General features: G+C 33.8%; 1 protein-coding gene across 1 annotated transcript in view; it reads right to left on the reverse strand.

Moving 5' to 3' along the window:
* The window catches only part of RYR3 (ryanodine receptor 3), a 267,401-nt gene that overhangs the window by 177,609 nt on the left and 62,653 nt on the right, over nucleotides 1-27,139 (reverse strand). Inside the window, exons 4-12 of the mRNA XM_026076056.1 lie at nucleotides 25,377-25,451; nucleotides 24,245-24,323; nucleotides 22,181-22,293; nucleotides 21,614-21,713; nucleotides 18,211-18,304; nucleotides 13,711-13,785; nucleotides 12,618-12,774; nucleotides 6,409-6,582; nucleotides 514-635 (exon numbers count right to left, since the gene is read on the reverse strand). Coding sequence (XP_025931841.1) covers nucleotides 514-635; nucleotides 6,409-6,582; nucleotides 12,618-12,774; nucleotides 13,711-13,785; nucleotides 18,211-18,304; nucleotides 21,614-21,713; nucleotides 22,181-22,293; nucleotides 24,245-24,323; nucleotides 25,377-25,451 — 989 coding nt within the window. The remainder of the gene's footprint in view (nucleotides 1-513; nucleotides 636-6,408; nucleotides 6,583-12,617; nucleotides 12,775-13,710; nucleotides 13,786-18,210; nucleotides 18,305-21,613; nucleotides 21,714-22,180; nucleotides 22,294-24,244; nucleotides 24,324-25,376; nucleotides 25,452-27,139) is intronic.

Consider the following 27,139-nt stretch of genomic DNA (forward strand, 5'->3'; position numbering starts at 1 on the left):
AGAGAAGATCTTATCAATGTGTACAAGTATCTGAAGGGAGGGTGTCGAGAGGATGGAGCCAGACTCTTTTCAGTGGTGCCCAGTGACAGGACGCGAGGCAACGGGCACAAACTGAAACACAGACACTTCCATCTGAACATGAGGAAATACTTTTTCACTGTGAGGGTGACAGAGCCCTGGAACAGGTTGCCCAGAGAGGTTGTGGAGTTTCCTTCTCTGGAGATATTCAAAACCCGCCTGGATGCAATCCTGTGCAATGTGCTCTAGGTGACCCTGCTTGAGCAGGGGGGTTGGACTAGATGATCTCCAGAGGTTCCTTCCAACCTCAGTGATTCTGTGATTCTGTGATTCTGTAATTACAATATATTGCTAATAGTTTCTGAATACAAATATCTGAAAGTTGGAAGTCTTTTTTTTCTTTTTTTTTTTAGAGAAATTCCTATCATTTCAGAATACTTTGAAAAAAAAAAAAACCACCATAAAAATGAGTGGAGATAAGATGGTAACAACTACCTTATAAATTTGCTGAATAAGCTTGTAGTATTGCGAATGATTCGAGCAGCCTGGGATTCTTCATGCTGACATCTTTGTAAGGTTAGACCATCATCCATATGGCCTTCTTGGTGTAGTATAACCTATTGAAAGTCAATAATAACAATAATTATTTAAAAACCTTTGTGCTTTTAAATTTTTGTAATTCTTATTTCAATATTGTTCTGAAAACAATTAATGATTACATATATACCAAGCTATTACCTGGTATTCACTTTATCTGAATACTTACTAATTAATCATTTTTATTAATTACAAAGTTGTCATTCTCATATAAAAGGTATTCAGAGAAGACATTTTAATGTAACTCTGTTCTCCAGTAACTTGTTAAATGTATGTGCTTATCAAACATTTTCCATTCAAAACTAAAAATATCATTTTTCGTAAATTCTGCCTGTCAGGCAAAGAAGGTCTTCTCTGTCTTATGCTTCACTTACTAAAAGATTCATCCACGAGAAGACTACTTACAGGAAAATCAAGCTGGAGTGACAAAAATCTTCATAAAAATTACAGCACAGCTGAAGAAGCAAAAATACTTGCTACTAACTTCTGATTCATATAACTATTCTCTTTGCATTATTTAGATTCTCATCATAATCAGATCACCTTTCCTAAACATGAGATCTCTACAAAACACTGTAGGAACTTCAAGCGGTAACAGAAACCCTTCAGTGGGTTTTAATGTTTTCCTTGAAGTAAATACTCAGCTTCCCAAAAAGCCAGTTTAGTTTTTCAATATGACATAAAAATAAGTTTAGATTACTTTGAATCATTAAAATTCTACAGCACTCTTACAAAAATAAAGTGATTCATCCTGCTGCTTTTCCTAAAACATAATTTATTGAATTTTCCACTGAGAAATGTGTTTTTCTGTATTTCTTACTATACTCACTCTGGCTCTAAGATATTCAAAATTTGCTGCCCAACATCTTAGTCAGTTGAATAATTTTGTAGGTCCTGAATAGTTAATAGAATAAATTGACGCTATACTAATGGTTACTGGTTCTGACTCAAATGGGAAGGTTACTTACCAACAACTTTTCTACATACTGGAATACAGATATACCAAAGCACTGCATAGCGATGCTTTTTTGTATACAGCAGGATCAAAAGTGCACACATGTTGTTCCTTTCAAGCCGCTGAGGAAGTGCTCATAGTAAAAGGGGTACACAATTCCCTGTGAGCTTATCTGGACCCCAGAATGCATGGAACTGTGATGGACAAGACTGGGAAGACACTTTTGAATGAGCGTATTGATAATACATCTAAAAGGAGAATAGTTATAGAAACTTACAGTTACTTTTTCTTCAAGTACTTCTTTATACAGTCATACTGTGGGTGACTTCATTAGCTGACGTCTCACTGTTTACATAAAGAGTCCTGGGGTCTTTTAACTGAACAATAACTAAAAAACTGTTCTTCCCATCACAAAACTAACAAGAAAAGCTCTGACAATTGGATAATGCTCACTCAACCCATGCAAGTAGCTCCAGATTTTGAAAATGATGCTACAGAAATGAAAACATTTGGCAGATGGGATACTAAAGCTGCTACACCTCGCAAAGTATTTGCACCTTCACCATTTTATAGCAGACCTTAACAGTCAGTCTTCTCCCTGAGATGGGGGAAAAGAGAAGAAGCCTGTTAGATGGGCCTGATTTTCCCTATTATTTTGACAAAAATGGTAACTACCAGGGCTATTCTTACTGGAAAATGGAGAAAGGAAAAAGTACCTGTTGGTTCCAGATGAGACCTGCTGTCCCATCAAAGATAGAAGAACAAAACTTAAATCCCAGTAAGAAGTAAGTCCTTGACAGGATGAAAAACCCTCAACTAAATCCTCCAGAAACATCACAGTGACAGGAAACTGCTATTTAGAAATCTGGTAAGTAGACCATGGCCAGAGGCATCCAGCATTGACTGCACCAATTCCCCAGATAAACCATTTCCTTGCATATAAAGAGGGATGTGGCACTGCCTTGCTTCTTGAGGTACAGCAGAGCATTGGAATCAACCATCACCCTAGGTGACAGGACGTGAATGCAAAACACCTGGTATTTGTTTCTCCACTCTTTGAGCTTCAGCATGCTGGAGTTCTGCAGGACACCATAAGCCCAGACCTGCTAAAGCACAGAAGCAAGCTCCCTAACTGAAAAGATAGGCATCCATCACTCAGTCTGGATGGTGAAGGAATGTGGAATAGAATACTGATGTGAACATCAGCACTACTTGGCAAAGTCCTGAATCCTTGGCTTGCCAAGATCTCAGAAACAGAGATAGAACTGATCCAAAATTCGGACAGAAATCATGCAACACAGGCCTCATAAATGCTGCCAGTTGATCCACAATCTCTAACATATCTGTATCTTGCAAAAACAGCACAACAGTTAAGATATTTAAAACTACACCAAACCCAGACAACAGAAATTTTTTACTCAGCATTTTAAGTATTTTATAACAGAACTAGCACCGTCCTCATTTTCTCCTCTCCGGACTTGCTGCTGCTGTCAGTGACGATGGCTAGGTTATGTGAAAAAATACCCTCAGCCCCCTGCAGAAATAAGGTATTTCTCAATCCTTTTAGGACTGCAGAGGGATACTGCCAATAGTGCAGGACAGCTTAAGAAGGATTAGAGTGACTGAGAGTGAAAATCTCCTGATAGAACAATGGTGGAGTATGCACGCTAAGCTCTGATTTCACTTTTACTATAAAAGAATAAATTGGACACGAAATTTATAGGGATTCACATACCCAAATTTGCTTACAAAATAATAGTGTATATTAGCAAACTTTGTAGAGGAAAAAACCCTGTTTCTTGCCCCCACAGGAGGCAATTTAATTTCCAGGAAATGAAAGAGTTTGGTGTTTCTTCCATTTAGAGGCACTTAACATGAGAGAAGTCTTCAGGTGAGAGAGCAACAAAAGATTTTGAGTGTTTAAACAAGAATAAACCATTTTGGAAGGACAACAAAGTGACAGGCAATTATGCAGGTTCTCCAAGTCCCTTGCTACTGAACAAAAAACTAGTAAAATATTAAACTCCACAGGAAACTGTTGCAAAAGTCTTCACTGAATACAGAGGAAGAATCTACATGCTGCCTTTTCAAAAAGTTATACTGGAATTTCCGGGGAGAGAGAATTCCATGGCCAAAGCTGGTGACAGAAAGGAAGGGATTAACCTTCATTGTGGGAATAAATCTCTTGCCAAGAAAATACTGAATAGCACACAAAGAAGAATTTCTCTGATCAGCTGGGTTGTTGAGAAGAACTGAAGGGAATGGACACCCACTGCCCTTTTATGATCGTGTGCACTGCATAAGTACATGAGATTGTGCCCAAGGGTGCTGCTGAGGACTAACATTTTTGTATTACAGTGTTTTTGTATAGGTATTCTCTTGTGAATGTATATACATACAGTTATTAAAGAAGAATTCCAATTTCTGATCAATAGTGAACTTTCTTTCTCATGTTTTAATTATACATTCAAGTTGTGAAAAATCTACTCATTTGGAATCAAGGAATCCTTTGGAAATAATGCAGAGTATGAGAAGGTAGTACTAAACCCCTTTACTCTGAATGGAATGTAAATATATTTTGAAAAGATAACAGGTCATTTGCCTCTAATTAGGAATATATTTATAGCCTATAATCAACAGTCAAGAGCAAGATCTTTTACAACTTTGGAAATTAAAAAAAATCTTTGTACAAGTTTTAAATAACTTTTAAATCCATTCATAAAGTACCTCTCTACTACAATGCGTCCAAGACTGTTCTGACTTCCTACTTCTTTCGAAAGAGGAAGAACACAGGGTAGCCATTTTTTTAAAAGAATGTATCAGCTTAAAGGAAAATGTTTTCTTGCTTATGTGGCTTTCTAGAACTACTCCATAAAATAATGCAAAATGCCCAAAGAATCTCTAACAATATACTAAGTAAAGATTATTTATATTTTTAAAGAAAACTGTAAATGCTTTAAAAAGCTGAAAAGCTTTTAAAAGAGGGAAATCAGTTCTAATGCCAGTTCTGTTTGCCATGACCTTTCGAAGATAATCGATAGTGGCTTCTCAGTGAAATCCGCCAGCTCCCTCAGCACTTGTGGGTGCATTCCATGAGGGCCCAGGGACTTGTGTATGTCCAGTTTGTTTAAACGTTCCCTAACGTGGATCTCCTCCACCAAAGGTAAGTCTTCCTTCTTCCAAATTTTCACACTGGTCTCAGGGACCTGGAACTGCTGAAGGCAGGTCTAATCAGTAAAGACCAAGACAAAGAAGGCACTAAGTACCTTGGCCTTTTCTGTGTCCTTTGTCACCAGGTTCCCCGCCCCATTCAAGCAGCAGGCCCACCTTTCCCCTAGTCTTCCTTTTGCTCTTGCTGTACCTGAAGGAGCCTTTTGTGCTGCCCTTTGCATCAGCTGCAGATAGGCTTTGACTTTCCTAATCCCGTTCCTGCACCCTCGGACAAGCATCCCTGCATTCCTCCTGGGTCATCTGTCCTTCCTTCCACCTCTTGTACGCCTTTTTATAACTGAGTTTTGTCAGGCACTCCTTCTTCATCCATGCAGGCCTTTTGCCACCTTTATTTGATTTCCTGCTCACCTGGGATGAAGCATTCTTCTGTGTGTTTGGCTAATTTTATATTAGTAGAAATATGAGAAGATTTCACAAACGCCCCAAACCAAATCAATTTATCAACTGATTCTTTCTCCTCTTCTGCTAATACTACCACCTTTAAAGTTATTAAAAAAAACCCTGCTCAACAAAAAAAAAAGCCTGCTCAACAAAAATAAAAACTGTTAAAATTGAAGCTTTTTTCCTATCCTTTTCATTTTAAACATTTAACCGAATAATGTTTCATCAGTAAATAGAAGCTTTGTTAACATATTCTTTCCTGGACCAGAGACAACCCATTCGTATCAACACAAACGGTATGTTGCCAAGGATGAGAAACATTTTTTCAATGTTCAGCTCTAGATGTAAAGGAAGACAACTGTCCAGTGCAGAAGAATAACTAACTAACTAAAAAAAAAAACAACCTTCATTTGGTTCTTTTTGAAAATCTTAACATAGGAAATAAAATTCTGTAAAAAGTTTGTTTTTTTTTCCCCAATGGCTGTAAATAAAGACTTAAGTTATGAAAAACAGAATTTTTGTGCACATAAGTTTCAATAAGTAAAACTTAAAGTACTTTTGATTGCGATAGTTACACTATGAAAACAAATTTTCCATGAAAGAAGATGTTTAATTTGTTTAGGACTGACTTCACATTGTACTACAATATATATTTCCAGTACTTTTCCTAACTGAGGCCAATTGTAAACCAAGGGGCCTTGATACCACAGTACAGTTACATTGAAGGCAGGAAGTTTTTACTTAAGAAATGGCCCTAGAAAGCACTCAAGTCTCTCGAGGGATATTAATGAACAAATTTAATTTCCATTTCATACAATATATTCAATAAAAATTTCTAAATCTCCAGTGAATGTACAATGATTTACAAATTTAAGTCCTTAAACAAATAAAAATAGATTTTAGAAAAAAGGATTCGTTCGTCTAAATAAGGAATTTCAGTATTTTACTGAAGTGCCCGAAATAAAAATTGAGTCTGAAGTAGACATTTCTTTTGGCAAGAAAAATAGTTAAGTACATTTCTTAGTGGCAAGTTTTTCTTCAGTTATGTAATTAGCATTTTTTTCCACTCCTGGAGTCAAACCATCACACCATTTTCAATAAAACAGCACAAAGCAATTAAACACATAACTGCTACGTTGGCAGGATGGTAGAAATCAGGACAGACTAAAATTGTTATGCAACTAATGTTTATTCAGCAAGTAATTTTAAAAAATGCAAAAACTTACCTTTCTTTTCAAGAGACCTAAACGTGCTGATTTAGCATCTTGTGCTTTGTAAGTCAACCACAAGGCACTGGCCACATGCTGGATGAAGCAGATTGAATCACCATACTTTATTTCTGGGACCCCCATTCCATCTATGTCACGTTTAAGAGCAGAATCCTGTTTCTCCTTTAACTCCTAGGAACATAAAACAAAAGTTTGGATTTAGTCTCTGTACTGAAAAGGAATAAACCATTGAATTCTACTGAAGAATAACATTTATAATATTGATGTTGTTAAGATACAGCTAAAAGCTCATTTCACATAAATCCTCATTTTCTCCATCAGATTGATCGGTCAGATTATAACTGAATAAAAATCATTTCACATTGGAAGTAACAGCATTTTCACTGCAACAAGAAAAATCAATTAAAAATTATTAGCACATAAAGCTGTAAACAAAAAAAATTAAAAAATAAATATTTAACCTAACATAAAATTACTGATTTAATCAAGGTCCCAATTTAGTAGAGTCTACTACAATTTTCAAATTTTTAGTTTAAATATAAAAACAGAAACACTACTAGAAAAATATTTTGAAATTCAGTTAAAATATTTTTATGCTAGCGAATTTTATGCCTGCAACTTGCATATGCAGATAAAAACACATCTGCACTGCAACAACCAGCAAAGAAGAAAATATTCATTTTGACAGCAAGTAAAATTTGTCTTTTATGTTTATCATCTTTCTAAGACAAATGGGATTTTTTCATATCTCTTTTAAAGGTACTGCTCAATTCTTTGTTGGAATACAGTACAATTTTGTAAGCCCAAGTCCATTACTGAATCCCATTATTCACCATTCACAATCAGATGATTTTATGACCCCAGCACAGTAGCAAGAACCATATTAAAAAAGAAAATAAGTTTTATTTCTGAAACTGAATTCGGGAATAGGAAGACAATTATACAGTGGGTTCTGTAATAGCAGAGTGTGGATGTGTGGGTGCACATGTATTTATGTGTGTGCAATTAAACAAAAAAGCTAAGGAAATAAAATAACTGGAAGATATCATTTTTCTGTGATTCCAAATGCTCTAATGTACTTAACTGTAAGTGTGATAATATGTCAGTAATCAAACAAAATCTGTGAGTCATTGATATACAGCTCAAATTATTATATGTTTAACAGGCTTCTTATTTCTTTATTGTTTAGTGAATGCTCAATATTATTTGTGTAGTAAAAAGAACTTTTATCTTAACTCTGCTATCCACTTTCATTTAAAGGGAATTTAGCTGTCACATTTCAATAATAATTTTAGTCTAAGCAGACAGCGTTGTAACACCAAGACAAAGTGTAATGAAATTACAACACTTTCCTTGGGGATACCATTACAATATCAAGACCATGGGGAAATCATGCCACATCTTATTTAAGTGGATCATGTAGAGGTAAAAATGAACTCTTTCAATACACATTTATGGTGAGGCCATTAAGAAATGAAGAATACAGTAAATAGCATAAGTTCATTAACTGTCAATAATTAATCATTTGGCTTTTACACAGCCCCCTGAAGATGTAAAGCATTTTTCTTAATTATTGTATCTGTATCATGAAGCAAACATTAATGAAAATGTCAATGAAAGAAGTCATAATGTGGTAACGAGCTACATCAGTTAAGTTACTGTKTGAATAAAATAAAATAAAGTTATATTGGTCCTTTTTGACAATATTAAACATAAATTTTTTTTTTTCAAAATTTCAGAAATGAAGCTACAGAATTAATTTGGGGAGTTGAAAGGCTGTTTTCGCTTTAAGCAATACAGCATAAATTCCTCTCCGTGATGTTTTGCTCTTTGCACTCCATCCAGTTTCTCCAGGACTTCAGCCAAGTCATTTGATAGCAGTGTACAAAGAGAGGGAGTATCTTATAACAGCTGAAAAGTGTAGTCACAAAAAGACTACTGGGGGGGGTGTAAAAAAGAAAAAAAGCCCTTTTATATAAATATTTGTACATATCTTAGTAGGAAAAAATCCAAGGATTTTCACCTTCAAAACTCCCTCTTCACAACCTATGCTCAGTTTAACTCCCTCAAGTCAGGAATGAATCAAGCTGAAGAAAACTGATGACACCAGGATTCTGGAAGAGGGTGAGGGAAAAAATAAGAACAGTATCAAGACAGACAGAAAGCAAAGAAGAAAGGAGGAAGTGAGGAGAGGAGGGAGGAAAGAAAAAGAACGAAAGAACTGGGAGGCAAGGCTGACAGAAGAGATATGTAACTTTTACAAGATATTAATATACTAGAAGAATGGTAGGATTTAGAAAAATGAAAGAATTCCTACATGATAGTAGGAGGATAAAGAATGGCAGCATGAACTGGACAAAGAAATAAAAGCAATTGTCTTACAATGATTTTTTAACAGTTTTCCTGTAAAACGTAGTAGGGAAAAAGTTCCTAATACTTTAACAGTTTGTTTATCTATCCCTAAAAATAGTTAGGCAACCTGACTAATGAACCGTTATTAAGACTAACCAATGGGGGCTATGGAAAATTATGTTTCTGGAGTTGCATGCTGTTATTGTATTAAAAATAATGCCATAGGCTACACCAATTTAACACAAGAAAAAGATACAAAAAAAAAAGTTACAACTATAAGAACAGAAGACTGATACATTGAGCTGAGGGTGTTAGTGAGTTTACTCTTCTGTACACTTTCATTCCTACACCCCAGTATGCAAGAAAAATCTTAAATTTATCTTCTACTTTCTCTTCTCATATAAAATAAAGAGAAAAGGTATCTTAATACTGCATCTGAAATGCAGTGCTTATTTGGCAATGATAATTGTAAAATATGAACTTATGAATAAATACTTGAACATGTGGCAACTACTGTATATAAAGGACTCTAATACCTATCATCTTATTCCAAAAATATTATTAAAATATCATATTCCAAAAATAATTATTAAACTTTATGATTACTACTAAACTATTACAGCATCCTAATGCCATCTTGAGCCCCTAAGATAGCTACATGCTGGCAGTAATATTAAAATGATATCAAATCCTACTGCATGAGTCATCTGTGACTTTTGAACGTGTCAGAATGTTATTTACTCAGACTACACTAATAATTTCTTCATTGTCAGCTGTGTATACCATCAAGGAAATAAAATAAGAAATCTCAAATATTAACTCTTAGCTACAATAATTTTTAAAGAAATAAACATTTTTAATATGCTTTTGTTCTTCACTTAATTTATTCTCCAAGAAATATAAGCAGCATCAGGGTTCTGCTCAGTGAGGTATACTGAGCCAAGTACTGTGCTGCAATGAGAACATCCCATTTCAAAACAGGATTCCATCTGTTGTAGAGAAACTGCTGTCTCTGGTCACAAGACATTGCAGAACTGTTGCCTTAAAATATAAAGGCTGACATTTTAAAACTTTGTCAAAAGTGGGCCCCATATTAAACCTAGAAATTTCAGGGTTTTCCAAAGAATTCAGGTGCATGAAAAATTAGTTTTCAGTAGTCTGCAGTAGACAAAGACATATTGTTGTTTTTATTCAAAGCAGCACCATAAAATATAATGTTTTCTCAAAAGTGTCTTACACATATTCATTCACTTTTTTAAAAGCTCCTATTCTGTTCTAATAAGGACATATTAAGGAAAATTCTAATTTGAATTTATACTTTAAAAATATAATATAATCCAAATTCCAGTGTTCTTGGGCAAAAGCAAACAAAACAGTGAAAGTAAAATACATTACAAATGTGACTGCAGGTTCTGAAAAGCCAGGAACACAGAAGAATGCTGAAGTGGTATGTAAAAATATTGAAGATGAAGGTATGTTGTTTCAGTAAGAGGGTCTCTATAACAACTGTTGGAAAAATAAGACTTTAAGCCATATGTTACAAGCTCCTTGGCAAGCCTTGGATTTGGTGTCCTCCACACAGCTCTGCCTACTGGCAAAAAGCATCTGTTTTTTCACAAAAAACTGCTTTGCTAGCTTTCAAATTGGGAAGAATAGCTCAATGGAGAGATGTTTTATTTCCTTTTGGGTACTCTGCAGCAATGTACATTCTGAGCAACCTGGCCTAAATTCAATGTTGACCCTGCTTTGAGCAGAAGTTTGGACTAGATGACCGCCCAAGGTCCCTTCCAACTTGGATTATTCTATAATTCTGAATTGCAGGATTGCTGTAAACAGCCCAGGTGTCGCAAAACCCTGTGTTTAAGGATCAGCACACAACTGGAGATGAAGCATGTTGGTATTAGACAGTTATCTTGAAATTTCCCTTAATTCATGCCAGATTAAGGTAAAAGCAAGTAAAAACATTGCTTGATCAAGAAAATGCACAAGAGAAAGCACAGTTACAAAGAAATATGTACAGAAATTAAAAGATAATCCCACTTACATATACGTAGTTTAACTATTAGTTCTACAGTTTTTTTCCTCAAGCTCTATATAATCAGTGCTATTTCTTCAGGTTGGCCTTAAGAATCCACACCTTCTTACAGCCCAGATCAGTCTCTGGAGTTTATTTTTCACCTTTAAAACCCTCATCCTTCTCTTTTCAGGAAGAGGTTTAACCCTCCTGTTATCACTGTTCGTTCCTTTCAGTTTTGGAAAGGCTTACACTCCAGCCATGGCCCAGTGCAGCTCTCACCAGCCCAGACAGTAAACTGTTACAGTTACTCTTACTCTTGGCTTAGGTAAAAGCAAATTTATAACCTATTGTGAGGTTATTTTTTCCATACAGCAGAGTACAAATCTTAGGATCATGAGATACTGAACTTTTATTTCATATAAAAATGTGCATTAACAATCATGTTACATACAAACACAGTAAAAGGGAYTAACACATTACTGATTTATTACTGACTTCCAAGTAATTACTGTTGTGCAAGTCCATTTGGGATTATAACAAATTTCCCAAATGTGTCTTTGAGGCAATACCTCAACAGCCAAATATGGTATGTTTATTCAATAGAAAAGAAACAATTTAGTATACATATGCATGTATACATTTTATATGTAAACATGCATGTATATATTTTATATATAAACATTTATATATTTAAATTTTATATATTTATATACATAACAATATTATATTTTTTATTATAATAATATTAATATTTTATAACAGGGCCTATCATAGGGGCTATTATAAAAGTCCCTGCATAGCATCATACATACAATTTACTTTACATAGCTGTTACACTACAGAGGGAACCAAAAAATTATTTGGTGAGCATCTAGCAATCTGAGGAAATTTCCTGATAGTTTTTCAATTATTCTGATTGGTTAAAATAAGTATTCTCAGTCATACTAATAAAATAAACATAGTTATTTTAACCCTGCTAAAAAGGAGTATTTGCTTTACTATAGTAACAAAAGTCTAGCCTCTGTCAAGACTCTAGATGCTAGATTTTACATAGTATGTATCAAACCTTTGAAATTGTCTTTCACCACCCTTCATGACCATAAAGCATTCAAAATTACATGGAACAATTAATATCTCATATCCAATCACGAACTCTATTGTGGCAGCTACAGCAACTAAAAGTAATATCATGAAAGCATGTACAAATTTTTCATTGTCTTTGGTACAGTAATCTTTCACCTTTTTGGAAAAAAGTTATTCATTCTGCCTACCTCTGTATGCATTCTTCATCCCCTCTCATCCATACTGTTTTTTTTTCAGTTAGAAACAGTAAAGAAACTAGTATCACACAATTAGCATGCTCATTAAAGCACAGTTTGAAAACATGCTTTAGAAATCACTGACTACATAACTGCATTGAAACATTCTGCTTATAATTCTTCTATCAGCACACTGCATAAAGAATAACAAGGGCAGAATTCTGCCCAATTAATTGAATTCAATGATGATAGAACTGGAGGGAATGACTTTCTAATGACATTTTGTCTAACTAAAATGATTCTACAACAATATTACAGTCGGATTAAATCACAGAATCTTGTATTAGTTTTCAATTTTGTTTTTTAATGTGTTAATAATTTACTATAGAATTCATGTTATCCCATCTCTTCAAGAAAACCTTTGTTACTCTCTATTCAAGCTATTTATCCTTGCATTTAAACGTATTATCCCTGTCAATTGCTTTATTCTTTCAATAGTTTATAAAGTAGTTGAACCAACTCAGATCTAGCATTTGAGTGTTCCATACTTAAGACAAACTTGCATTAATGTCGTTTACCTTTGATGCTCTAAAACAAAAGGCAGTAGAGGTTGTGTCCGACTTTTCTCTGTCTAACATTACAAGTCCTTCGTCTTCATTCAGAGCTAAGTACTCTCCTGTTGTAATGTGTCGAAGACGAAAAGGCTGTCCCCATCTGATGTTACTTCCACTCCAGCTAAACATATTAGACAACAAAATATAATTTATGAAGAATATGAAACTAACATTTCTACTCTGAGCTTTCAACTATGTTCAGAAAATTTAAAAGAATACTCTATATGTTTTTGATTTCAATATTTGCATCACTGCAATTCCAAAACTGACAGTAATGATTGGGAAGGAAACCTTAGAAAGGAGTAACATGTTTAAGTTTCTTGTTTCTATAAACTTTCTCTGTTTTATTGGGATGTTACATATGGTATCTATAAAAAAAAACAATCCTACATGCGTTCTGAAAAATACTACAGTGTAATTAACTACTGTAATTCAGTTGACTGCCTAAACAAACAAATTAAACCTAAAGTGAGTACTTGACATTCCAGAGAACTATTCTACATTTTAAAGGGGATTAAATCTCCATAAATTATGAGGATATTTCATTTGCAATCACAAATACACCAAGAGTATAACAAAGACACAGTACAGAAGGCTCCCGAAGTTAGAAGACAAATTAGGTGCTCATATGGTATACATTGAAGTTTCATTTGCAACAAGTAACAGGTAACTAGTCACCTCAGAAAGAGATCAAATCTAAAAGGTAGACATCCATGAGGGATATAACTGTTCCGGTTTCCAACCTGTGCTTCCTAAATTCTAAGTAAAAACTAGGAAAGGATTTTACTTTTTGCCAGAAGCAAGGTCTCAAGCTGAAGTTTCTCATAAGCAACACTGCTTTTGACACAGGACACAGGTAAAGAAGTATCTTAAAATACTGAAACTCCTCATATCATTATATATAATTGTAGATTACCTTTTATTATTAACAATGAACAGGCTAACATATATCACATAGCAGGACAAAAATATTTAATCATGTTCTCTGTCTGTATCAATCCAATTGCTGTTAATGTAACAAGAGTTACTAACAACAAAGTTCAAAAAACATCAGTACCTTATTCGAAGGGGTTCTACTCTCCACAAAGACCTTGCTCGAACACCAGCTCCTCCTGTTTCATAAAGCACTTTCCTACAGATAAATTCAGAAGATCATCATCTTGTGTTTATTTATATTACTTTTTTTTTATTTTTATAACTTACCTCTCTGTACATTGTTTAGGACTCACTTCTTCTCCGTAGCTAAATGGATGGAGATGAAAGAAGATTCCTACTCCTCAATGAAAGCAATATACGCAACCTGAACATCCCAGACATGTTCGAAATTGCATGTCTTTTTGACCTGCAAAGCTACACTCTTTCAGGAGTTGACAAAATACTGTCTTCAAAAATGGCTGAGCAACTTTTGCTGTTAACTTAAACAGCTGTAAAAATATGTAATTCATACAGTTCCCAAGAGATTAATATTAATATTAATGCTTTTAAGTACATTACAAACAATACAACACAACTGTATGCATTAATGAATATGTATACTGTATTAGAGACTTCATTTTTAGAATTACTTCTAACATTTATTTTAAAAGAAAAAATATTGATAATAAAACAAAAATTTTGAATTATAACCCTTACAAAATAAATAAAGCTGATAAAAGTATATATTAATTTTAAGAAATTCAGAGAAACAAAAACAGGAAGTGAAGGGATTCAGCCATTACTATAATCTAATTCTAACTGAATGATTCTGGGGGATGTTAGTGACATATTTTAGCACTGAAACTGTTATTCTACTCAATCATCAAATGCAGACTGTTGAAAATATTATATTCTGTAACAGCAAAATTTTAGAAAATATTAACTCTCAGTCAAATACTTTATTTAGGCATAACAACAGATTTGGAAATTTGATGTGTGTTTACCTATTTTAATGTATTTTAAGAATCCCTTACCTAAAGAAATGACATTTAATTTGGTGGAACTCATTTTATGCAATACGATCAAGGGACTGAATGGAAATAACTTGTAAAATAATTTGTTTTCATATTATTTTTTCCCTGAGCATTTCATTGTTAATATCACAAAACACATTTAAGCGCATTTCACATATCTCTATTCTTCTTTTTATTAGTTCAAACCAATGAATTGTTCTGTCTGAAATGACTTATGGACTTATACCAGATAAAGTATTGATCGTTTTGAAAATAAAACAGAAAATAATAATATTAAAAAAAATCTTTGAAAACGTTTCTGGGTGAAGTTTCATCAGAAGAGACTTCTGCTGAGTCTTCCCTAATTATGATTTCTGACATCTCACAAAAGAACTGACAAAATACAATGAAATATTGGAGTAATGTGAGTTCTAGTCTTGAAAGAGTTACTCATGACAAAGTCTGGAAAGGATCTAAAGCAAACATCGTGTACTTTTTAGGCTATCGGTAAGATTACTGTTTTCAGGAAACTTTTTAGAATGGATTCCACACGGCCTTGCTTCACAAATGCAATTAGCAAGCTGTCCCCCATACTGTATTATGTAACGGTTTATCCCAATATCAATAGACAATAAACTGAAATGTTCTGAAATGTTCTGTTACTGGTGGCAAATGCTCAGTGGAAGCTCCAGCTGAACAGAAATTATGTGTGTATGGTGAGTGTGGTTCAAAACTGTCTGAGCTCTTTAAGGAGACACCTGTAAGTAATTCATATTCTTAATAATTATAATACACTGCAGTACATTCCTTCATACTTCAAGCAAGAGAGAAAGGTTCATGCATATAAGCAAAATCATTCTAGATGCAAAACAAATCTGATTCACTAACCCTTTTTTTTTTTTTTTAGAACTGCAATAACTTTAAATAATTTGATTTTTTTTTAATTTTTCATGGGGCCATATAAGCACGCAGCCTTTTTTGTTTTTTGTTTTTCTGAATTTTATGGTTGTTGTTCTTTTCTATTCATATATTTGTTCATTCATACCTAAAGGAGAGGCTCTCTGAGCCTGTTAACAGGTTAACAGGTTACTTGATTCATGCTTATTCCTAAAAGTTCCTAAATGTTTTCATCAATTTCTAATGATAAATTTTGTTGCAGGTTTATAAGGGGTAAGAATAGTAACTCATGTAACCTAGTTTCCCTTTCCCAAATGGAAAAAGGGGTGAGGAAAGGACAAGAAGAAAACAGTTCTGATGTTTCTCAGTTAATTAGAATAATTGGAATTGACCTCAAACCACAAAGACGATCAAACTGAAAAACCCAGAATAATGCAGAATGAAGAATGACTGTATCATAAGATGGCTAAGATAAAAAATGGTCAAATTCTACTTTGGTGCTTAGCACAAGATTATGTTTCCACTCCACAAAAAGCTGTTTCTAATAGTCCAATACAGAAAGATTTTATTTAAAAAGTTATCATTTAAGATTACTGAGTTCCAGGACAAGACCATTCCAATTATCCATTATATTTCAGTGAGAAAGATTATACAAATTCTGGAGTTCAGATGACAAGACATGAATGATTACTGAAAGATGACAAACTTTCTCACATATATTTCTGTGGACAGGACTAATCCGCCTTAGTGTGCAAGGCAGCCAGACATCTATTGTGCTTACTGACCTAAAAAACTTGCTGCAAGGGAATTTAAAATCTGCTATCTTGCTTTGGCAAACTTGACGGAATACTGTACWTGTGTACAAATGTCACAACCTATGTGTCATTCAGTCTCTTCTGAATTTAAGTTCTACTTTGAAATACAGAATTTCTACTGTTTTCTCTTATTTCAATAGCTACCAGGAAAAAAAAAAAATCTGTTTAGCGTTGCTCTTGTGCAACTATGAGACCTGGAACTCAACTTGAAAAATCAAAGCTGTGTTTTTTCTTGTCTGAGCATCTACTTTCTCACTTGAAATGAAGCATCTACTACTCAGTGTGTTCACTTTTATCCCATTAAAATACCATACCTTTCACTGACTCCTTCAGGCACACCTGAAGACACAAGCTAACCCTGAATCCGGCACTCACTGAACATTAACACTGGTCAAGTCTGAATTAAGAGATAATCTATTTCACTTTCTTTTAGTCAATTTATGGCAAAATCAGAAGTGGTATATGTCTTCAATCATTAATTATTGCACAGAGAATAGAAAGATCCACACAGTAAGATGATTACTTTCTCAAAACAGTTTTCCTCAATACAGCTACTCTTCAAACAAGAACAACTTTGCTGACGAGAACACTTAAGGTGGTAATTTGTCTGATATTTTGCTTCTTGAGCAACACCAATAGATTAGAGGAATAAGCTAAATATTAACATGAAGGAAACAGGAGCATGAGGCGGCATATGTATCCAATATCTTTGTAAGAAGATGGACTTGTAGATCAACATTTATACATTATTCAGGAGCCATGTTTAAGAGTGCATAAGCAATTTCAAAATTTTCAAAATTACAGTGCACCATAAGGATAGGAAGACATATTCCTCATAGAAAAGACAGTAGCAATTCCTACTCACCTTGTCTTCCATAATAACGTTTCTGATACTCTAGAATCAAAATACAAGACAACAAAAAACCTAGCAATCACTTAATCTTCATCTCCAAAGTCAGTGAATATATTGAATACACAGTAACTGTCTGCAGTAACTCTTTTCCATTTTCAGCTAGACACTCTGTGGTCCCATTCACTTTATTGAYGTTACTTTTTGCAGACTCTAATGACCTCTTCCTCTCAGAACTAGTAATCCATTTCCATTCTCCTTCATCTCCTTCATTTCTTCTTGGTGAATTCAAGCATGCCTTCATGGAAGCCTGACTTGGCCACCATAATCTATTACCTCTCTGTTCACCTCTTTTACTTCTTAAATTCCTGTACTACTTAAATTTTCCATCTCTTTTTCAGCTTTTTCTAAATGCAGCACTGTACTATCCTTAGTGACCTGTTCCTATGCTGGTGATTTTATTTGTTGACCAGAATTTTTTAACGCTGCTAATTTTTTATTAAAATTTTTTGTTTTATGTGGTTTTGATTATAATCAAAATATTATATGTTAAATTCTAACAATAAGTCATATAGTAAGTGTACATTTAAGTTTCATACAAACATGATTTAGTCTAGCTAAATACAATTTAATTATCCTAATATAGTAAGCAAATTTGAGAGAGCAAGAACATGCAAAAAGGTGCAAAATATATAAACACAAAATAGAAAAGACATTTTAGAGGGTGAGCCTTCAGAGATTTTTCTAGAACAATTTTTTTAAATACCATATTCCCCTGCTAATATCTGCTTACCTCCTGCTAATACTAGTCCACATTAAAGATAAACAACATAGTAGGCTGAAATCCTGGTGGAAAACAACTACCTTAATTTCAGCAATAAAAGAACTTAAGAATGATTTTCTGCTTTAGTAGGTCTCTTAACTTCTAACAGTTTCAACGCCTAATTAAAGATTAATCTCAAGAGAGTTTAATTAGACCCTATCTAATCTCAAATTCAACTGACAATCTACAATTTCCTTTTTTTTGGTGAAGAGAGAAGAAAACATAAAAATTCACCACCACTCACTTTTGCTGTGAATCATTCTGATCTGTAGATGGAATGGTCAAACACTCATCATGGCCATGGAAAAAACGTACTACATGCCCACCAAGAAGATATCCTGTAGAAGAATCAAATTCACTCATTTGTTTAAACATTGACGAAACGAAAATAATCCCCTCCTTAAAAAAAAAAAAAAATCTAAATCTCTGGCTAAAATTTATTTTCTAAATATTTATTCATCATTTAAGTTAAACAAGTAAAACAAATTTGCTTTGCAAAAATGTATTATTTATAGTATCTTTTTCAACTAAAAATACCTCTGGTGAAAATTAAGGTAAAAAGAAAGCAATACTCTAAAGTACATTAAAGTACTCTAAACAACATCCTATCAAAATAGGATTCTGTGACAGAAAAGGAAAATGAGAACTTCTGCAATAAGTACTGTTTTGAAAATTGAATGCTTTAAGTAAAAGCCAAATTGAATATATAACCCTGTGGTCTTGGACATTATCAAGAATTTTCCTCCCATTAATTAAATCTACATGTTCACAACACAGAATGATTTGGTGGGTTTATCAGCTTGTCCTGACATTTAATATTTGTGTCAAAATCAAAACTGCACAGCAGTGGCAGGTGACAACAGAAAAACACTTACCTGTTCTGAAGATTAAGCTTAATGGAGGCTAACTTTATAACCCTCTTAACACAAAGACTACAGGTCAAAAGTAGGCACTTTGCCTCACAGAAGAAAAGAAGAAGAAAGAAAAAAAAAAGGTGTAGGAGGAGAATGATTCATCAGACCCTCAGTCCAAACTGTTCTGACCTTGTAAGTTAAATTAATGCCTTTACAAAGAACAAAGACAAATACATATAAGTAGGAGGGGTAGAAAGGCAACCTACATACTATGCTGACAATATTAGTTTGTAAATTGGGAAAACAGTAACTTGTAATTATCCAGGTGACAATTAATAAAACACATACATAATGCAAAGACCATACAAGAGAACCAGAATTATTTTCATTTTCTGACTATGTATCAGAATGAATATGCAGATCTCTGCTGCAGTAAGCAATGAAAGACTGAACTACAGTATTTGCATAAGAAGAATTAATAAATTCTGAGACAGAAAGAAAAACTTGAATAGCTTGCACAGTTAAGGTATGTTATATGAAGCCATGTATAAACACTTTGCTCAACTCATGTAATTATTTTCAAAATGTGGTCTTAACTTATACATCTGCAAACAAATTCACTTATTTTATGCTACCATACACACATTTATGAAAAAGAATAGTAAAATATAAATGTAATTATATATATCCATACACACATGCATAGTATCAGCAGTAAAATCCTTGAAAATTAAAAGAGTAGTTTTAACAAATCTAAACAACTTTACAAAGGAAGGACCAAGTAAATGGAATTATTTCCATTGATGTTTTACTTCCCAATACCTACCCTTAATGGAAAAATAGAATGAAGTCAATACTGACAAGTTAGGCACACAGATCCCTTTAACAGATCCACACACACCTGAGTTTTATTTTCTGTCTTTTAATGCAATACATGGCTTACCCCATAGGAAAGTTAATGTCCAAATTTAATGTGTAGTAATTAAAATTACAAATTAACATGAGAGCTGTACATCCCTGGAAATCTCATGTATAGTAATCAGTTATCTTTTAAAAGTGGTCTGCATTCAAAAAAATATTGCCAATGAATTTGGCAATAGTTTTTCTTAGAACAACAGTATTAGGGCAGTATTTATGAGATTAAGATCAGATCTGCCAAAAAGTGATGAGTTTGAGGGATTTAGCTAAGTGATATAAAATGATCCACTCCTGGCTTGAGGACTGTTATCATTCATGAACATGGAGGGCTGATACTTTGAACAAAGAACAGCAGAGGTAAGGTGCAATGTTTGTCATCATGTTGCTAATGTGAGTTTTGTGATTTAAAGCAACACCAGATCATCTGTCCTTAGTGCGTAAGACATATCACAACCTCAACGATCTTTGTTGCTCCAATATTCAGGCTATCTGGATGAGAAAATGCCAATATTCTGAATTTACAGTGTGCATGCACAAAGTAAGAGGATAGTAGAGAGTAGGTTTTACTTTAAATCCTGTTTGGTAACACTGATGTGTGATGGGTCTTTTGTATCCCTCCTAAAATAATATTTTTATTTTTGAAGCACTGACTACTCATCTATTTCTTTTCAATTTTTATTTTTATTTCTTTCAAGTTGTCCTTGGATGAATTTATGTATTGGTTTCTTTCAGAAACACTGTTTTGATGATTTTCCAAACTGCCTCTTCACTTTGTCATGTTACATCAGGAATCTCTCTTGTATTTCCAACGCCTCATACATTTTCTCATGCATAAAAACTAGCAAGAATATAGAAAAGTCACTAATTTTCCTCTGCCTTCTGCGGCACATACTATTTTTGATACAGTTTTGCTGAAAATCTGCTATTCTTTGTGATATTCACACTTGAGTAACTTGAACATGAATCATAGCTTTTTATCCTTTCATTTCTTTTCTTGTACTATTCTAATCTCACCAAAGGTTTTAGTTCTCTTTTCTATAAAACACTGCTTTGTGAAGGTCTGCAGGACCTGTCATATATAATTTTTTCAATTACATTTCAGTTTGTAAAAACTCCCTGAGTATATTCAGACTTCACTGATTTTTCTGTAATCTCACACCAGTCTGTGTAGAGTATGGCACTGAAATAAGGAGTAATAATGATTGAATGAGCCTTTCATTACAGAATCAGGTTTCTCAAACATGGTTGACAAGTGCAGCTACGTATATACAAAGGAATCCTGACCATACGATGTGGGATTTAAGGCTGACTAAGAGGATCAGTTTAGATGGCTCATTTTCAGTGACTATTACGGAGATACAGACAATTATCAGGAAGCATGGCTCTGAAATCCAGAAAGGATATTGAGCAAATATTCTTAAAAAAACATGATGAGGAAAATGAAATAGGAACTGTCAGAAACCTGCTTTCCATTTTGCATGTACCTGCAGCTCTGTTCTGTTATCTCTGTTACAGGGTGATTTAAAGTCCTCTACGAAGTCTAAGTTTACTAGCTTTTGTTATTCTGCAGTCCCTTTCCCCCAAAATTTAACTGAATACTATAAACTCATCTGTTGCTCTCTTGGTCTTCATGTCTCATTCAGCTTTTTATGCTTTGTTAATCTAGAATTATATCACTCATTTAGCTTTTCTTCAGTTAACTCAGCTAAAGTATCTTATTTCCCTTTTCCCTTCCATTACCCTCCTCTCCTATGCTCATTTTCTGTAGTTTTATTAAGCTCTTTGGTTTGATGTTCAGTGTTTTTTCATTTTCAATTTTTATGAAAAGTCATGTGAAGTATATAAATTTCTAAATAAAGAAAATAACATACAAACCTTCTGTAATGTTACTTCCTGAGCATGTAGGATGTACATTCCATAGTGTCTGCATAAAGGAGGCATCCACCTGAATACTTCCATTGGACATGGAGAGATGCTGAAACAAGAAGATAGAAACAGAAAAAGAATCAAAGACAAATGTGTAAAAATATTTAAAAGGTATTCCATTCTCAACAGAGTAGGAATGCATAATAAAGTAGAAATACACACATTCTTCATAAAATTGTTATTGACTTGCTTCGAAACAAACTCTTTTCTAAATCTAATCAGCAGACTACAGTTTCAGCTCAGAAGTCTTCCAGTTACAAAAATAACATCTCCCAAAGATGGAGAATGCTGAAGAATATCTCACGGTAAATGCATGCAAACAATCAGTTTTCTGACGAAGAAACCTTTCACTGAGAAAAAAGTGCATTAGAACCAGGCATCATTTCCTAGATTTGAAAGATCTGGTTTTAAGAGTTTGTGTAATAGAACCCCAACCTTTTTTTCCCTCCTTAGGGCAATTTGTGTCTTCTCAGGATATCCCCTCTGTGTGTGTACTTCCTAAATAAACAAACTTACCAGATACCTTTCGGAAGACACACTGACTAGGATAAGATCATCACCAATTCGAACTTTTTCTCCTTCTGACCTCTGTTTAGAAGCAGGATGTATTGTCCACCAGCATGCCTCACCTAAAAAACAGAGATACTTATCAAGGGTATTCCAAACAGACAACTCCCAGGAAATTTAAGGATATTTTTATATGACATTGAAAAAGCATAATAAAGAATTTGTTTTAAAAGATACTTGCCATTTCATTTCTCAGTCCATGCAGATTTTTCTTTTGCGAAACTAATTGCTTACAAAACACTGCCCAGAACTTCTTTCCCTTCAAGGTTCCCACAGCCAATAAATTGCTGACAGATACCTCAGTCTTAATTATCACCTTTTACATCTTCTTTTGCTTAATGGTCATGTTTATATTCACTTCATCTTTTGTATCATTTCCACTCTAAGCTACAATTATGTTACAGAATGCAGAATTTGGAAACAAATGCTTCATAACTCTACAATATTGCTAAACTATAAACATCAATTCCGGCACCAATGCCATGAGCACTACAGAACACATGATTACAGAGAAGTGATATTAAGAGGTTCAGTTTATGAGGTTTAAAAGCATACAGTAGTTATCAAAATGCTCAGCACAGAAACACAACTAAGCACTTGATTTTTATATCTTACCTGTGTGTACAAGGGTCATCTGGTACATGTGCAGTAAAGCAAATTTGACATATCTGACAACTACAGATATTCATTACAAAGTCTCATGGGCACAGCAGACACATGCACAATAACTTTGAAGTAGTAGAATTATGAAGATTGATTTCACTGAAGCTATTTTTAGAAAAACAGCATACATGCATTCCCAGTATCAACATGACTAAAGAAAATGGTCTCAATCTACTAAGGCAGCATCTAAAGATCAAATCAAGTAACAGGCTGCTAATGTCTGTCTGAGATCCTTTTCTGTATGGCTACAAAAGATTGAAATAAAAACTTCACTCACTCAAAACAGATAGCCACAAAGATATCAAAATATCTAGACTGCGAGAGCCACCTGAGAAGGAAGTTTCAAAGATCATAGTCCACAGATACAGTAATACCTACATGGCAGTGCCTCTCCATCACCAATTAATCTTAGTTTTTAATTTACTTTCAAAATAATTGAAAAAACTATAAAAACCATGTTGATATTAATGGAACTAACATTTCTCCTATTTGAGGCTTCACATTATTGAGATATAAACATAGATACTTAGATTTCTCCTTTCAAGGTGTATGTTTCTGAATAGGCCCCACAGGGTCACTTGTTACTTTCTGATGCAGTGCTCTTTAGTTCCAGCAACTGTTAATTCTGCACATACAGTTATTTGAGGCTCTGGGTGCTGGACTGCTTTTAAATTCATTTAACAGCTCCTACTGGCATTTGAGCATTTATATGTGATTTCATGGAAGTACAATTAAAAAAAAAAAGTTTCTATGACAAACACTTGTTCTGGCAGTACTCCTGGAAATCTATTAATTAGATTTTAAAGCTTTCTCATCATTTCTGGTTTCTGTTGTTTCTCTCCCATTCTGTCCCATTGTTATTTTCATCATTTTATATTTCTATTTTCCTTCAATTCTTTTAGCAATGCTTTCATTACATTTTTTTCTGTTTTCCTGTGTTGCATACTTCTTTTTTTGCATGGTTACAATGTATATTATAAATGCACTGATAATAAAAAAATTATTTTGTCATATATTAATTCTATTGCAAGTTCCAAAATACAAAATTTGAAAATAAATGCATCAAATTTGTTTTAATTTTGTTGGGCAGAAATTTGTACTTCAACTATTATCACCAGTGCTGCTGCAGTTCAGCAAGTGCAAATAACTCAGTTTATTTGCAGAGACACTCGTACATTCTTATACAAAGTCAGTTAATTAACTGTAGGTTTTTTTCCTGAAAAACAGTCATCTTATTTCCAACAAACAAATAAATGTGACATTCACAAGCTTATAATGCCATTAATCACAATGCCTCTTTGTAAAGTAGAAATGTGTGACATGTCTTTCTTGGAATATAACTTGGCATACCTGCTGCATTTTCTCGTAGCCCCACATCAAATGCAAGTTTATCCGTCTGGGATCTTGATGTTGTTAGACATGTCAAATACTGCAAAACACAGTGAAGTTATTGAAAACAAAGAACAATATCTGTTGACACACATCCCAAATTGATGCTATGTTCACATTACTCTATCCTGCCATCCAACTGCGCTTAAATTTTTATAATTGGATAAGTTAAGCATGGTGTCATTTGTATACACGATCTCCCTGACTTCTCTAAAACCATTAAAATCATTTTCCAATTCAGCATGTATTTCTCTGTGTAAGGTAACTGCCACCCTCTAAACTGCAAAGTATCACATACAAAGTTTATGAGATAGGAACAAGCAAGTATTTTATTACAGTCTTGCTGTAATATGCTTGCTTTATGAAAACATATGAAGAATGTCAAAAAGTAATAATCTCCATACTTGCAACTCTGGTATATCACAGCAACTATGATTTATACAGTTCACAAATGTAAGCAACAGAGATTAAAGACTAATGTAGAGTCTTCCAGTACAGGAAAAATGAGAAAAGAAGCTTTCTTCACCTCTCCTTGCTTCAACCTCTTATTAGTTATGCTTACATGGCTAGCTTTTTCCCCTATCATGTCAAAGATCCCTAGAAAATAAAAGTTAAAATCTGCCAGTTCTACAATGTGATGAAACAAAACCCATACAAGCTGGCCTGAAGAGAGCACATTTGTGGGCATAGCGTCTGGGAACAATGTTAAAAGGAAACCCTTATCTTATAAAATATTCTGGAAAAAAAAAACAATAATTTTTAAAAAAATTCTGGAAAAAGCATTATGACAAATTCTTCTTGGACAGCAGCCACTATCTAATGGAATGAAACATTAAATTGGATTCCTAAGGACACAGAAATAATCCATCATTAAAGGAGCTTTTCAGCTACATTTGAGGGAAACGGACTGAAAAACCTGCATTTAAAATCTAAGGCCACTTACATTCTGTTGAGACTCTTTAAGCTATTAGACATTTTTTAAAGCATTGTCCTGGCTATACTTCTGAATTTATATATATTTTTTTTATTTCAAATGCTTATTAAGACTTGAGTTTAGCGTTATTCAATAATGCGCAAGTGCACTTTTACCTACCATTTCACTAAACGAATGTCGAAGTAGTATAGCATGGCCATACAGTAGGGTTCTGTGACCACCACCTTGAGCTGCCTACAGAAAATGATAGAGAAGGTTAAAACTCCACTGCACTGTGTGGTCTGTGATCAGAATTATGTAACAATGTGAAGAGTTATTACAGTCTAAGTAGCAAGTGTAGATATTCAAGAAAATTATGAAGTGTATATGCTGGACAAAAAAACATGACTATTCATAATAATGAAGTAGCTACATCAATAGGCAAACATCTTCAAAGTGAAAAAATACTGTGCCTGGTCACAGAGTGGTTTTGTGACCTGATTTTTATCATAGTTAAGTAAAAACACAGAGTTTTCAAAAATGTTTTAAATTAAATAAGATCCTACTTACCTTTCTTATAAACTTCAGAAGCATTAAAAGAATATATATATATATAAAATATGTATATACATAGATATATATACACACACAAAACTGAAATCCAGAAGAGGAAAAATGCATCTATTGCCCCAAATAATTTAAGCACATACTAAGGATGTCTACTTGTTAAGATTAATGTTAACTTAAATATTTATCAGATTCAGTAAAGCAACTGCATACATAATTTCAACCAAGCGCCATTATGAACCTCAAATATGGAAGTTTATGACAAGGGAGAGGCGAAACTGGATTTTCCAGATGCTTCCTTTAATCAGAGAATTTAACATACATCTTTTGAGCCTTTCTTGGTGACTGGAAGAAAAAAAATTTCAAGGGAAGGATCTTAACCAGAAAGTTATCTGTGGGACAATAGACAACAAGCTTTACAGGGTTTAAAGTCTGCCTCTCTCAATCTCTTCCTGCATCTACCATCCTGCTTGCTGGTTATTGATAAATAGCAAGTCAATTCAAATTTGAGTAAGAATATGACCAATTTATTTATTTATTTATTTATTTATTTATTGTGATGTTTTCCACTGAAACTAGGATTTTTTATTTTTTTTTTAGAGCTCGGATCTCAGATTGCATGCGGCAAGCTTTTCTAGGAAAGTGATGCCCAAATATTGCAGAAGTAAGTATATCAGAATTAAGCTAGCAGTACAATGTCTGGCAACGTTATACTTCATTCTTTCTCTCAGTCCAGAACATAAAATTGCAGCTGCTTAGTCCTGAGTAATACTGAAAGGGTCTAAAGTCAAGATGCTGATAACAAGTTAGTAACTGCCAATTTAAGAACATCTAACTTCTCATATAATTTCCAGAAATTGCTCCCCACATACACACACACTGTTTTTTTGCCATTTTAGGTCCTATCCTTTTAGACGTTATGCTGTTTTTGTTTCATGCCTATTTAGTTAAACATTAAAAACAAAAAGCAATGTCCAAAAATAGAACTTCAGAACAGGGATTGTCTCTAGCATGTTACGTATTGTTAGAAAGGACTGCCTTTAAGGTCAATACAATGGACTCATGTAGAGGAGAGCAAGATAATTAAAGTTGTTTTGGTAACTAAAATAATGGTTATACATGTGCAGACAAATGACTTTTCACTCTACAAATGATATATTACTTAAATTACCATTTTGGTCAGTAGGTTTACAAGCTGTGAACAAGCCATGTTCTACAGAACACCAGCTTAGATGTGAAACTGAAGAAACTATTACATTCAGTAGTTCAACATACAGAGTATTTAATACTAACTCAAAAGATTAAAGATGAAATGTTATTTGTCCAATAGATACAATAAAAATCAAAAGGCAGTTAAATGGAGGTCTTTCATCACA

This window comes from Apteryx rowi, unplaced genomic scaffold (assembly GCF_003343035.1).
Source record: "Apteryx rowi isolate R43461 unplaced genomic scaffold, aptRow1 scaffold_424, whole genome shotgun sequence".
In the NCBI taxonomy this organism is placed as follows: domain Eukaryota; kingdom Metazoa; phylum Chordata; class Aves; order Apterygiformes; family Apterygidae; genus Apteryx; species Apteryx rowi.